Source organism: Rhinopithecus roxellana, chromosome 11, assembly GCF_007565055.1.
Source record: "Rhinopithecus roxellana isolate Shanxi Qingling chromosome 11, ASM756505v1, whole genome shotgun sequence".
Classification (NCBI taxonomy): domain Eukaryota; kingdom Metazoa; phylum Chordata; class Mammalia; order Primates; family Cercopithecidae; genus Rhinopithecus; species Rhinopithecus roxellana.
This window is the reverse complement of record NC_044559.1, coordinates 94,017,445-94,031,583: the sequence shown is the minus strand read 5'-3', so window position 1 is coordinate 94,031,583 and position 14,139 is coordinate 94,017,445. Positions and strand designations below refer to the sequence as shown.

Here is a 14,139-nt window from a genome sequence, read left to right as displayed (position 1 = left end):
TGAGTTTTCTGCTTTGTGAACATTGTAAACTGTTCTATGTGGAGATAGTTAAGCAGTTAATAAATTACAGTGATAAATGAGTTTTCTTTTCATCTTGGAATATTCCTTGAGTTTTCTGCTTTGTGAACATTCTAAACTGTTCTATGTGGAGATAGTTAAGCAGTTAATAAATTACAGTGATAAATGAGTTTTCTTTAGTCCTAATAAAGGTTCTAATAGTTCATTTTTAACTGAATGTATTATGTATTAACACAGTTTTGTTCTCTTTGTGGAACTGACAGACTATTCATTATGTAGCGCATAACACTGTCCACTAACGAGCACATTTAGTGATGAAACAAGTGAAATGTGTGCTGATGGCGGGCGTGGTGGAGAGGTGAGGAGGGTGAGCATTGATGCTCAGAAAATTCAAAATGTGCGCTGATGGTGGGCATGGTGGAGAGGTGAGGAGGGTGAGCATTGATGCTCAGGAAATTCAAAGGAGTTAATGTATGGATTGTTTTCCAAATAAAATAAGAAAGACATCAATTTTGTCAGAGGGAAGATTCATGTACAGTACTTACATTAAAAACACCTAATAGTTCACTTAGAATGTTCACTTAATTTTATTTTCTTCTTTACTACTTTGCTTGTGTTGGGTGAGTGCACTTCTCATGTTGATAGTTGCCACCTCAAGATTTGGGGCTGGTGTTGGGGGCTCTGAGTTAAAGACGAATCTCTGTGATGTGCCATGACTTGAGCTGTCCTGGGAGCACTGCACACAGAGTTGTGTTGGGCCCTCCCTAATAAAGAGGAGGCAGTGCAGCCTGTGGATGGCCAGGTATCTGCAGAAACGGCGTGGGAGGTTCCTTCCAGCACTGCTGGATGAAATGAGGCTCCTTGGGTGGAAAGCAGTTTTGTTTTTTGAAGCTTTTGCCAGCCCGTCTTGACTCTGATTTGCTTAGCAGTTTTCATTTTAAATTTTAACACAAACTCTAAATCTGTATTCATCTTGAATCATTATAGCTTTTGGACAGATGTCTTGTGTTTTAAAATTTGCATCTGCGAGTTTTGCTTGACATCCACAGTGTTGATAAGCGTTTGGGTGGCATAGTGGAAACAGATTTAGACCAACAGAATGACTGTCGCATGCGAATTAAGTTACACTGAATTATTCGTTTAACTTCGTCGGCCTTCTTTTTATCCTTTGAGGGGTTTACCCTGTGGCTGCTCCTGGCTCTTTGCTGTGCTCCCTCTGGAGCCATTTTCCCAGCTGCGTGCAGTGCTGTCACCCATCACCCCCGGCCTTCAAGGTGACGTCCCGACTACTTCCCTGCTGCAGCCTGTCTGGGGGCCTCTGCCAGCCTTTTGGGCCTGGGGCCCCTCGGCCCCCTGTCCCGACTGAGCTGCGCGTGCCACCCTGAACTTGCTGTTTCTGGGTGTTCCTTTCCTTGTGCCACCCGTTTCAGGAAACGTCCCTGTCTGTCACCCAGTGCTTTAGACCAAACACCTTTCTACGGTCTAAACACCTGTATTGTTCTCTTACTGCCTGTGGAAATCACCCTATCAGCCACTCCTGCAGCAGAGGGCGCTTCAGTTCCTTCTTCCCATCCTACTCCAGGCCACCCTCTCTTATGGGCACTTCTCTCATCTCCTGTCCGTCTCCTCTGTTGTTTTCTGGGGCTGCCATAACAACGTGCCAGGGGCAGGGTGGCTTCTAAACAACAGACCCGTGTTCCCACAGTGCCAGAGGCTGGAAACCCGAGATGAGGGTGTGAGCAGGGCTGGTTCCTCCTGAGGACTCTTTCCACGGCTCATAGATGGGTCTTCTCCTGGGTCCTTTATCCCTCTGGGAATGTCTGTGTTCTCATCTCTTCTTACAAGGACGTCAGTCCTATTGGAATAGGGTCCACTCTCCTGGTCTCATTTTATCTTAATCACCTCTTTAAAGCCCCTTTCTCCAAACAGCCACATTCTGAGGTCCTGGGGTGAGGACTTCAGCACAGGAATTTGGGTCCACAGTTCTGCCCCTAGCAGCCCCTTCCATCGTTCCCTCCGCAGTTTGTTCACACAGCACACACCTGGCATCACACCCCGCCCACAGCCGTGTGGTGATTTTGCATCACACGGAATAGAACCTGGCATCCTTTCCACAGTCTCCTGGGATTACACGAGCTGTTCCCCGTGCCACCTCGGACTTTGCCTCCTGTAGCTGTTCCGCACATGGCGGAATGCTGTTCCTCAGCATGGGCGAGCCTTACTTAACCCTTCCTTTCCTCACATCTGACTCACGTGCGACCTCATCAGAGAGTCCCTCATCAGTAATTATATGTAAAATAGCACCCCCATCCAGCTGCCCCTTGTCCTGTTTTATTTTATCTCATAGAACTTACTGCCGCCTTACTCTGTGTGGCCATGTTGACGTGTGTTCCCGTGCTGCTCTGCATCCTTGTGATACGTGTTCCCGTGCTGCTGTGCGTCCCTGTGACGTGCGTTCCCGTGCTGAAGTGCGTCCCTGTGACGTGCATTCCCGTGCTGCCGTGCGTCCCTGTGACGTGCGTTCCCATGCTGCCATGCGTCCCTGTGACGTGGGAACCCGTGTTGATGTGCGTCCCTGTGACGTGTTCCCGTGCTGCTGTGCGTCCCCATGACATGCGTTCCCGTGCTGCGGTGCGTCTCCGTGAAGTGTTCCCGTGCTGCCGTGCGTCCCTGTGACATACGTTCCCATGCTGTCGTGCGTCCCTGCGACGTGCGTTCCCGTGCTGCGGTGCGTCCCTGTGACGCGGTGCGTCCCTGTGACGCGTTCCCAGGAACGCACATCACCGGGACGCACCGCAGCACGGGAGCACACGTCGCAGGGACGCACAGTAGTACGGGAACGCGCCTCACTTGTGATACCGTGCTGCTGCGCGTCCCTGTGACGTGCGTTCTCGTGCTGCTGCGCGTCCCTGTGACGTGTAATCCTGTGCTGCTATGCGTCCCTGTGACGTGTTCCCGTGCTGCTGTGCCTCCCAGTGATGTGTAATCCCCTGCTGCTGTGCATCCATGTGACGTGTTCCCGTGCTGCTGTGCGTCCCTGTGATGTGTAATCCCGTGCTGCTATGCATCCATGTGATGTGCGTTCCCTTGCTGCTGTGCGTCCCTGTGACGTGCGTTCCTTAGTAATGTGTTTGTGCTCATGACATTCCTGTGTTAGGCCATTCTTGCATTACTATAAAAAAATACCCGAGACCGGGTAATTTATAAAGAAAAGAGGTTTAATTGGCTGGTTCTGCAGGCTGTACAGGGAGCGTGGCACCAGCATCTGCTTGGCTTCTAGGGGGGCTTCAGGGAGCTTCCAGCTTTCACTCATAGCAGAAGGCGAAGCCGGAGACGGCATCATGTGATGGAAGCAGGAGCAAGGCGGGGGCAGGGGGTGCCCCACATCCAAACAGCCAGATCTGGTGAGAGTTCACCCCCTATTGTGGGGTAAGCACCAGGCTATGAGGAATCCTCCCCCATGAGCCAGACACCCCCACCAGGCCCCACCTCCAACACAGGGGATTCCAGTTAAGCATGAGATTTGGGCTGGGACAAATTTCCAAACTGTATCAGTTCCAGTACTAGTACTTCTGTACATACGACATACCTCCCCATACTAACGTGTCTGTATGTGTGTGTGTGTGTGTGTGTGTGTGGTCTCTCTCTTTTGCTAGTTCTCTGAGGGCAGGAGCTTTACCAGGGGTCTTCAACCCAGAGTTCCTACCTGCTAGATTGAGCGTAGTTTTGCATGTGTGCATGTCAGAAGCCCGCTGTCCTCTTCTGCACTGTGTAAGCAGCACCTGGGCTGGGGGTGGGGACTGGCAACTCTGTCAGCCCCTGATAAATATTTGTTGGATGAATATACAGATTTTCTTACAGAGCTGGCTGTAATGTGTTTGTTTTAGCCTTGGCCTTTGACAGGGGGCTTGATGTTACAAAGGAAAATAGACTTTTATGACTATAGCAATAGAATTCTAAGTATATTTTAAATAGGCATTTGATAATGAAAATGCTTCTTTTTTGTGATGTGATAAATTAGACTTTCACTTGTATTTGGTTAGTTTTATATTGCATTTCTACTAATAACTGATGAAAACTTAAATGTTGAAAATCTTTATTTGCCATTCTGTTGATGCGTGGAAATAAATGGTAGTTCAGTTGACAACACTGTGGATTCCACTTTTTTTCTGTATGAGATGGCTGTAGAGTTGATGGGCGTTCACGGGCAGCAGTTATGGATCAGAGGAGGACATACTCATCACAGTGGCCAGCACCGGGCTCCTGGTGGTGGCCATCGTGATGGATATGTCCTCAGGAGATTAATGAGAACCATCTATTTTGTAGCTGTGTCAGAAGAAACTCAAGATTTCCAGGAAATGTCTTTCTTTTCTGGCCTTCCCTTTGGCAGCAGATATCTGGGGAAGATGAAGTAGAGTGCTCTGACAAGGATGAGCCCGACCTCGATGGGGACGTGTCCAGCGACTGCCCCACCATCCGCGTCCCGCTGACATCCCTCAAGAGCCACCAGGGCGTGGTCATCGCCGCTGACTGGCTGGTTGGGGGGAAGCAGGCTGTGACTGCCTCCTGGGACCGGACGGCAAACCTGTACGATGTGGAGACGTCTGAGCTCGTTCACTCTCTGACAGGTGCCTGGGTTCTCTGAGTCTGCCGCCTCCTGGCTGTGCGTGTTAGTTTATGTCCATGAGTTATGTCTGACCTTGCCAATTACTTCTTGACCAGAATGAGTCTCAGTCCTCTTGGCTCTTCTGTGGTAATTTTTGGAGATTCTTTCTATTAATAATAGAACTGTTGGTAGCTAAATTTTTTTTATCTTCAGGGGTTTTAAATTATAGCATGTAGTATCTAGATATTGGAAATATGGTAGTTGTATTAGTTTTCCATTGTTCTGTAACAAATTTCCACAATCTTAGTGTCTTAAAATGACAGGAATTGACGGCCTTATGGTTTCCCAGGTCAGGAATTTTGGGCCTGTGGTAGCTGCTCTTCTCCCTGGGGCCACAAAGACCTGAGTGAGGGTGCTGCCTGGGCAGGACCTCCCCGAGGCTGCGATCCTCTTCCAAGCCTCCTGGTCATTGGAGGAGACCGTCCCCGTGGCTGGAGTCTGAGGCCCTGTCTTCTTGCCGGCTGCCAGCCAGGGCTTCTCTGGGCGTGCAGAGACTGTGCCTGGCCCCAGGGTCCCTGCACAGGGCATGCCTTTCCCACACAGCAGCCACTTTCCTCTGCAGCTGGAGCTCCCCTGCTGCTCTGAACTCTCCAACTTCTGTGATCCTTTTTAAGGGCTAGGCTAGACCACCCAGGATAGTCTTCCCTTTGATGAATTCAAAGTCAACTCATTTAGGGACCTTAATTACATCTGCAAAATTCTTTTTGCCTATAATGTAGCATAATTACCAGAAAGATAATCTCATCCTATTTACAGGCTCTGCCCTAACGGAAGGGAAGCGCGGTAGGCGTGTACGGGGTGGGGGTGGCCTGGGGCCATCTTGGGGCTCTGCCTACTGAAGTTGCTTCTGCGAATCTGTCTGTAAGTGCATTTCCTGCATGAGCGTTAAAGATTGTATTTGAGTCAGGACCCACAGCGTAGTATCATTAGAAGATATTCTAAGCAAAGAATTAAGATTTAAGTGGTTCTCACATTCAGCCTGTTAATTTGCCTGACCTTCTAACTGTTAGGGTCAGAAAATGGGTTATGCACCTGCTTGGTTTTCTGTTCCTTTGACGTGGACGGCTGAAAAGACTTCAGCTTCTGAGGGAAAACCTGCCCCACCATGACCCACATGCTGCTGAGTGATTCCATTAGGTCAGGTTCACATTCTAAGACAGACGCCTTTTTGGGTTCTTGTGCTGTTGAAAAGCTTTTTTCTCAGTGTGCTCCTCAGGTGATGACCTCGTATTTTGCCATCTTGGTTACAGGGCACGACCAGGAGTTGACGCACTGCTGCACACACCCTACCCAGCGGCTCGTGGTGACCTCTTCCCGTGACACGACTTTCCGCCTCTGGGATTTCAGGGACCCCTCCATCCACTCGGTGAATGTTTTCCAGGGACACACGGAGTGAGTTGCAGTAGTTTAGACATCTGTCTTTAGTCATGAAGAAAGTTCTGTGGGTTGACATGAAAACTTAATTCTAGCCTTAATTTTCAGTATTTCCAACTCTACTATCTTTCAAAAAAAGACTACCTTTCAAATTCTGCTATTCTTTTTCTAAACATTTAGCTCCATTTTGGCTATTTCAAAGGATCTAGGAGATTAACAGAAGGCACCCTCAGATGTTCTCTTGAGAAGTTTAAAGAAGACAGAATGGGGGAGTTGGGTGGAGAGGGTTAGAAAAGAGCAGGGCTGCCAGAGCCTGTAGCTGAGCACAGGGGCTGGCCACGCCACCATGGGCGCTGCGGGAGCTGTTACTGCCACCCACAGGGCCTGTGGCTGAGCACAGGAGCTGGCCATGCCACCATGGGAGCCGTGGGAGCTGTTACCACTACCCACGGGGCATCTCCTGGGTCTTTTCCATCTAGTTTTTGTTATTACACGTGTCTGTGTGGTATATTCTGGGAGAAGGTACACACATAGATGCGCATGCAGACATAGACTCTCAATCCAGTGTGTCCCTTTCTGCTTGGGTTTCTCTCCAGCAACTCAAGCGTAAGGTCTTAACAGAACCCATCAGTTCTTTCTGTGACTGCCTCCTTCCCCGAGTCTGGCCCTGCTCAGTCAATGATGAGACCGCCTGCCCACTCATGGGGGCTGTCTACTTAGAGTGTTCCCTGGTTCTTCTCTTTTAACCTTTGCTCCCCGTTCCCCCATCATGTCCCATGTGGTCCACTGGCAGGTCTGCTGCCAGCCGTGCGTGTGGGATCTGTGCCGGCCACTCCTCGCTCCTCCATGCCCCCCCAACCTCCCACCAGTGCTGTTCTCCACTCCATGTCTGGATAAGCAGCGTGCAGTGAGAGGTTTATAAATGAACTCCAAATATGAAAATCTGTTTTATTTATTTATTTATTTATTTATTTATTTATTTATTTATTTATTTGAGACGGAGTCTCGCTCTGTCGCCCGGGCTGGAGTGCAGTGGCCGGATCTCAGCTCACTGCTAGCTCTGCCTCCCGGGTTTACGCCATTCTCCTGCCTCAGCCTCCGGAGTAGCTGGGACTACAGGTGCCCGCCACCTCGCCCGGCTAGATTTTTGTATTTTTTTAGTAGAGACGGGGTTTCACCGTGTTAGCCAGGATGGTCTCGATCTCCTGACCTCGTGATCCGCCCGTCTCGGCCTCCCAAAGTGCTGGGATTACAGGCTTGAGCCACTGCGCCCGGCCGAAAATCTGTTTTATATGTTTAATGTGAGTTACTAAGTTTTAGATTTAGTGTTCAAAATGTTAGTAAGATGTTGGAAAGGAAAATAGGACTTTTTGTTTGTTTGTTAATAGACGGAGTCTCTTTCTGTCGCCTCGGCTGGAGTGCAGTGGCACAATCTTGGCTTACTGCAACCTCTGCCTCCCGGGTTCAAGCGATTCTCCTCCTTCAGCCTCCCTAGTAGCTGGGATTGCAGGTGCCCGCCATCACACCTGGTTAATATTTGTATTTTTAGTAGAGGTGGGGTTTCACCATGTTGGCTGGGCTGGTCTCAAACTCCTGACCTCAGGTGATCCACCCGCCTCGCCTACCAAAGTGCTGGGATTATAGATGTGAGCCGTTGCGCCCGACCAGGACAACATTTTCAAAAAGAAGCTTGAGATTGGAAAGCTAATTCCTTGACTCTGAGACTGGCACAGGAGCAGGCAGCAGTCACGACCACGCGTAGAGATCTTTATGTCAGCCTGGGTCTGTTCGGGGGCATCACACGCATTAAACTACTCCGTCCTGACATCAGGTCGGCGTTTATTCTGCCAGCTCCATTAGCGATCGCCACAGTAATACAGACCTCTCGGCGGTCAGTGGCTGAACACAGCACCGTGTTGTTGCTGCATCAGGGTGCAGCGGGCACCGAGCTGGGCCCCCATGAGCTCCGCCACATGGCCTGACCCCGCTGCAGGCCAGCTCATCGGTGAGGAAGATGCCGTGGCTTGGGGAGCACTGCTTCCTATGCATGTTAGTTTGGATGTGGTGCTCCCTGACGTCCAACAGATGCAGAGGGGCCCCACAGCAAAGCCCTGGCTGGACCTGGGCCCGCCACCTGGCAACACTGTGCAGGGCGGGGCAGAGGGGCCACATGGCTGCTCTGCTGTTCCTCATGAGAATTCACTGGAAGGGCAGTTGGAGGCCTAGAGGGTGGGAGGAGCAAGATGGTCTCACTCCTGCGCCTGCAGTGCTTTCCTAAGCTTTTTTCTTAGAAAAGTTTCAAGCCTACATAAAAACTAACAAGAGTAGTACGGTGTACCCACAAACCCTTCACCTAGGTTCGCCTGTTGTATTGCAGCACTGCTGTCTCCTCACACGTGTATACACCTCTCTCTGAAACACAAGCCCACTAACCCTTCACCTAGGTTTGCCTGTTCTTGTATTGCAGCACCGCTGTCTCTCTTTACACGTGTACACACTGCTGTCTGTAACACACACGTCCACTACCCCTTCACCTAGGTTTGCCTATTGTATTACAGCACTGCTGTCTCTACATAAGTGTAACACATATGCCCACTTACCCATCACCTAGGTTCGCTTGTTGTATTGCAGCACCGCTGTCTCTCTTTACACATGTGTACACAACTCTCTGAAACACACGCCCACTTACCCTTCACCTAGGTTCACCTGTTGTTGTATTGCAGCACTGCTGTCTCTGTAGATGTATACACACCTCTCTCTGTAACACACACTTGTATATTTTCTTTGGCTGAGACCTTTGAAAGAAAAACTCCAGCATGCATTTTCTAAGAATAAGGATGTTCTCCTAATACACTACCATTGTTTAAATAAGAAAATTAGTAAAAATTCTATGGCATCCTTTATCTGGTCCATATTTAGATTTACTGAGTTCTCCCCAAAATGTCTTTGATACTTTTTTTAGATCTAGGATTTAGTCAGGATTCTCTCATCACATTTAGATATTATATCCTTTGACTTCTTTTAATCTAGAATGGTCCTTCCCCCATTTTTTGTTACTTTTTAGGACACTGAGTTTTTTGGTAAAGAATTCACCAAAGAATCTTGGCGCTCTTTTGTAGAATGCCCCTCATTCTGCATTTTTCTTATGACTTCCTTTAAAGTACCCCTCTGCTGTGCTATTGGTGTGCTGGAGCACTCCTGCGGTTAAGATGGCGTCTGCAGGTGTGCCTGCCAGAGGTGCTCTCCTGTTTCAAATAGTGAAGCGACACTGTTCCACGGATGTTAATTCCCCAGTGACCTTTCCTCGGTCCAGGGCCTCAGCTCATTGTTACATTGAGTCCTGCAGAAGGGGATCTTTGTAATTCTGTCTACACTGGTTAGTCGGCACTGTGTGTTGTGAGTGTTAGCGAGCGTAGACACCTGCACTTTGTTGGTGTTGGTGGTTGTGATCCCTGTGCTTGCTTTGGTTTTGGCTTCCGCGTGCCCCCCCCCCCCCCATGGGACCTGCAGGGCCGAGTGCCACCATCCTAGCACAGCTCCCTGCCCCAGGCTGGGACGACCCAGCAGCTCTCACTGCATTGACTCTGGTCATCTGTATGGAGCACAAAAATCTGTCAGAGCTTTGAGAATTGGGTGAAGAGGGTAGTTTTGTGTTTAGAGAGCAGGGCAGCTTCCTATGTGCTTCCGATATGGGGGTTGCAGGTATAGACTGGTGTGCCCTGCCGTCTCTGTCCCCTATGAGGGCAGAATGGAAAGGCCCAAGAATTCTGTCCAGAGGAGGATGCAGTGGAGCCAGGGCTTGGTGAGTTGCTGCTTTGTGCCAGGCACTGTTGGAGCCCCTGGCATCACCCCAGTTCAGGGAGAGAAACTGAGGCATGAGGAAGCCAGGTGGTTTGCTGAGGGTTTGGCTCTAGGGGGTGATTCCAGAGCAGTCCCTCCTGGTGCCTTCAGGGTGCCTCTTGTGTTATTTAAGACCCTTCTAGCCCTGTGTTGTCTCTTTTCAGTTACCTTATTTAACTGAAAGACTTTATTTTTGTTTTGTGTAAAAAGAAAAGTTTTTGTATTTGTATTACTGGAGTTGATTGCAAGTGCATGTTTGTGCTTCTAAGGCTGTTGCAACCGTGTGGTCTTGGCCATTTGACTGTGAAGTGTAGTGAATGCTGGTGGCATCTTTAAACCATCTGCTTAGGCCGGACGCAGTGTCTCACACTTGTAATCCCAGCACTTTGGGAGGCCGAGACGGGCGGGTCCCCTGAGGTCGGGAGTTTGAGACCAGCTTGACCAACATGGAGAAACTCTGTCTCTACTAAAAATACAAAATTAGTCAGGTGTGGTGGTGCATGCCTGTAATCCCAGCTACTTGGGAGGCTGAGGCAGGAGAATTGCTTGAACCCAGGAGGTTGAACCCAGGAGCCAAGATCGCACCGTTTTACTCCAGCCTGGGCAACAAGAGTGAAACTCTGTCTCAGAAAAAAAAAATCTGATTAATTTGTGGTAAATTTTTGCAGCTGGTGGATACCTGAAACAATGGTTTTTAGAGAGCTGTACTTATGAAGAATGTAGTAACTGTTATGAAGGAGTTCTTATTAATGTGGACCTATGAATACAGTTTCCTAGGGTTTATGTCTTTCTATTGGAATCAGGTGTGGGGGTAGAGTAAGGTGGAGTGTGTAATTCCGTGTGCCCTCTCTCCCACATGGGTCTTCCAAGCTGTAGTCTATGCTTCCACTCACCTGAACCGTGGGCGTGAGGTGAACGTGGACCAGACCTGCCCGGGCCAGGCTTACTCAGATCGTTTATGCTTTCGTTTCTTACTCAAATTATCATGAAGTAGCGTATCTTGTTTATGTGTACATCCAAAAATAAGTTTTGAAAAGATCTCTCTTTGGTGCTAATTTTGTTGCTGCGTCGGGGCGAGTCCACTGGACTCCTGGACATCAGCTTCCCCTCACCGGCCTGGTGCTTCCTCAGCTGTGCTCCTGCAGGATGCGGGCTTGGTCAGCAGGTGGAGCCATGGACGCCTTTATTGAACACAAACTCTTCCTGACATCAGATCAGCTTTTGAGCCTTTAGACATGCCTCATAACGAGAAAAGCAGGAAATGAGAAATTTTACAAAAATGTTTCATCTGAGGCGTCTTCTTAGTACTGCTTGCCTTTGTCTCTGGCGTGGGTTTTGCAGGTTCGAGCCAGTACACCAAATAAAACCCACAGAGTGCGTGATCCTTACAAAAGTGTAGAGCTGTGCATCCGCGCTACAGCGCACCGAGGTGCGGGTTTAGTTCCTCAGATGTGCATCCGTGTCACAGTGCACGAGGTGTGCGTTTTGTTCCTGAGATGTGCATCCGTGCCACAGCAGAAGTGCGGCTTTAGTTCCTAAGATGTGCATCTGCACTACAGCACACCTGGGTGAGGTCCAGCGTGTGGGTTTAGTTCCTGAGATGTGCATCCGCTCCACAGCACACCTGGGTGAGTGCCGAAGTGCGGCTTTAGTTCCTGAGATGTGCATCCGCCCCACAGCACACCTGGGTGATTGTTGAAGTGCGGCTGTAGTTACTGAGATGTGCCTCCGCGCCACAGCAGAAGTGCGGCTTTAGTTCCTGAGATGTGCATCCGCCCCACAGCACACCTGGGTGATTGTTGAAGTGCGGCTGTAGTTACTGAGATGTGCCTCCGCGCCACAGCAGAAGTGCGGCTTTAGTTCCTGAGATGTGCATCCGCCCCACAGCACACCTGGGTGATTGTTGAAGTGCGGCTGTAGTTACTGAGATGTGCCTCCGCGCCACAGCAGAAGTGCGGCTTTAGTTCCTGAGATGTGCATCCGCGCCACGGCAGAAGTGCGGCTTTAGTTCCTGAGATGTGCATCCGCACCACAGCACACCTGGTTGAGTGCCGAGGTGCGGCTTTAGTTCCTAAGATGTGTATCCGCGCTACAGCACACCTGGGTGAGGTCCGGGGTGTGGGTTTAGTTCCTGATTAAGAGAAATGGCCAGGTTGTGTGTGTCCGTTTGATCACTTGTCTGGGACGTTCTGAACATGACTTGTAAGAGCACACCCTGGGTCTCCTGCCTTCCCTGCCACCATGTCATTCTGAGGGATCCTCTGCTCCGAGGGCTTCTCTGCAGTGGCCACCGCATCGCCAAGGACATCCGTGAGCCTTCCATGCGTGTCCAGCCTGTTAGCGCCCAGACCCATGGGGCCTGGCACCCTGAGAGGTGGGAATGTTCGCCCAGGGCCCGGCCTGAGGCCTGCAGGACTGCCTGCTCATCCAGGAGGTAGCTCTGTCGGTTTTCCAGGGCGATCCTGAGTCCTTTTCACCAGTTCTTTTCCTGAGCATTGAAAGCAAAAGTCAGACATGCGTTCTTAGAAAGTTTGCTGTTCTTATTGATGTAGGCCAAAAAGTTGTATGCAGGGTGTTTTTAGTGATATTGCTTAAACAGAGGCAGTATTTCTTCAACGTGTGTGACTAAAAGTACCCTTTCTCACGTAATTTATATTAACATGGTGTGGAATGTGGTTTTCAAAGTTTTATCTTAGGGCATATTTTCACTTGTAGGAACTCAGCATAAATTGTTTAGTACAATGTATTAGAATCTAATGTCTTTTATAATGTAGATAATTAACTGTCTAGTTAAGGTGACTTGCTGTATATTGGGTTTTCTTAAAGCGTGAAGTAGCTCTAAAGGCTTAACGGTTACTGGCCCAGTTTTGTGATCCAGTTTCCAGGAGAGATTTTTTCCCCACTTTTGTTTTTTGCTTACTGTAATCCTTGTACTTTTACTTGAATTCTGTGCCTTTTTGAAAGACTGAAGTTTGAGTTCCAGTGCTTCACTGTAAGAAAGAAAAGCATAGCGAAATGGGTCCCCTGAAACGTGTGGTCGTTATCTTAGCTGGAGGAGTTGGAGCTCCGTGCTGTGAGCTGCTAAAGGCTTTGATCATCCGTGTTTAGAAGGACCTGTCGCCTTTTCCTTTTGATGTGTCTTATTTCTTTTCACTCTGTGTTATGGCATCTCTGTATTATAGCAGGAATTTTACCATGGTATTAGTTGGCGTAACTGTGTGGCTGTTTTTATTTGACTGTTAGTGACCCAATGTGTACTGATTTATATGAAAAGCAATTTTAGATACTTCATATAGCAGAAATGTGAAGTTGTATGTATTCTTAAAAATAATAAAAAGGCTTAATTTGAAAATTTCAGTGTGTCATAGGAATTCAGCTGTTGGTGGCTATTTCTCCCTTTTTTTTTTTTTTTGTGCCTTGGTGGCTATTTCTTATACCTTGTTTGATTGCACTCCGTAGATTGATGTTTTTTACAAATGAAGGTCTGTGGAGCCCAGCCCTGGCCGAGCAGGTTTGTTGATGCCAGTTTTCCAACAGCACATACTCACTTCCTGTCTCTCTGTCACATTTTGGTCATTCTCACAGTATTTCTTACTTTTTCATTGTGATTATGTGAGGGTGGTCAGTGACTTTTGCTGTAACTGTTATTACTGGTTTTGAGGTCCTGGGAACCTTGCCGGTAGAAGACAGTGAACTTAGTCGATAAATCATGTGTGTTCCAGCTGCCCTACTAACTGACCATTCCCTCGTCTGTCACCTTCTCCTAAGGCCTCTGACTCTCTGAGACACAACACTATTGAAATTAGGCCAACTAACATCCCTACAACGGCCTCTCAATGTTCAAATGAAGAGTTTCGTGTCCCTCACTTGAAAGCTGGAAATGAACAAAGCTTAGTGAGGAAGACATGTCGAAGGCAGAGAGGCTGTGAAAGGTGAGCGTCCTGAATCGGACAGCCACGTTCTGAATGCAAAGGAAAAGTTCTGGAAGGAAAGTAAAACTGCTACTCCAAGTGATAAGAACACAACCCTAATGCTGATATGAAGGAAGTTTGAGTGGTCTGGATTGGTTAAACCAGCCACAACTTACCTTTTAGCCAAATCCTAATCCACAGTAGGGCCCTGACTCTCTTCAATTCTGTGAGGGCTGAGAGAGGTGAGGGAGCTGCGGAAGAAAAGCTGGAAGCTAGCAGAGGTTGGTTCATGAGGTTTAAGGAAAGAAGCCGTCTCCATAACATGAGAGT

General features: G+C 48.8%; 1 protein-coding gene across 3 annotated transcripts in view; it reads left to right on the top strand.

The window, feature by feature from the left end:
* The window catches only part of WDR37 (WD repeat domain 37), a 77,521-nt gene that overhangs the window by 44,296 nt on the left and 19,086 nt on the right, over positions 1-14,139 (top strand). For 2 of the 3 annotated variants that reach the window (XM_010362011.2, XM_010362002.2), the window contains exons 10-11: positions 4,409-4,646; positions 5,935-6,076. In XM_010362011.2, the coding sequence (XP_010360313.1) occupies positions 4,409-4,646; positions 5,935-6,076 (380 nt within the window). The remainder of the gene's footprint in view (positions 1-4,408; positions 4,647-5,934; positions 6,077-14,139) is intronic. The other variant, XM_030940636.1, reaches the window with a different exon arrangement.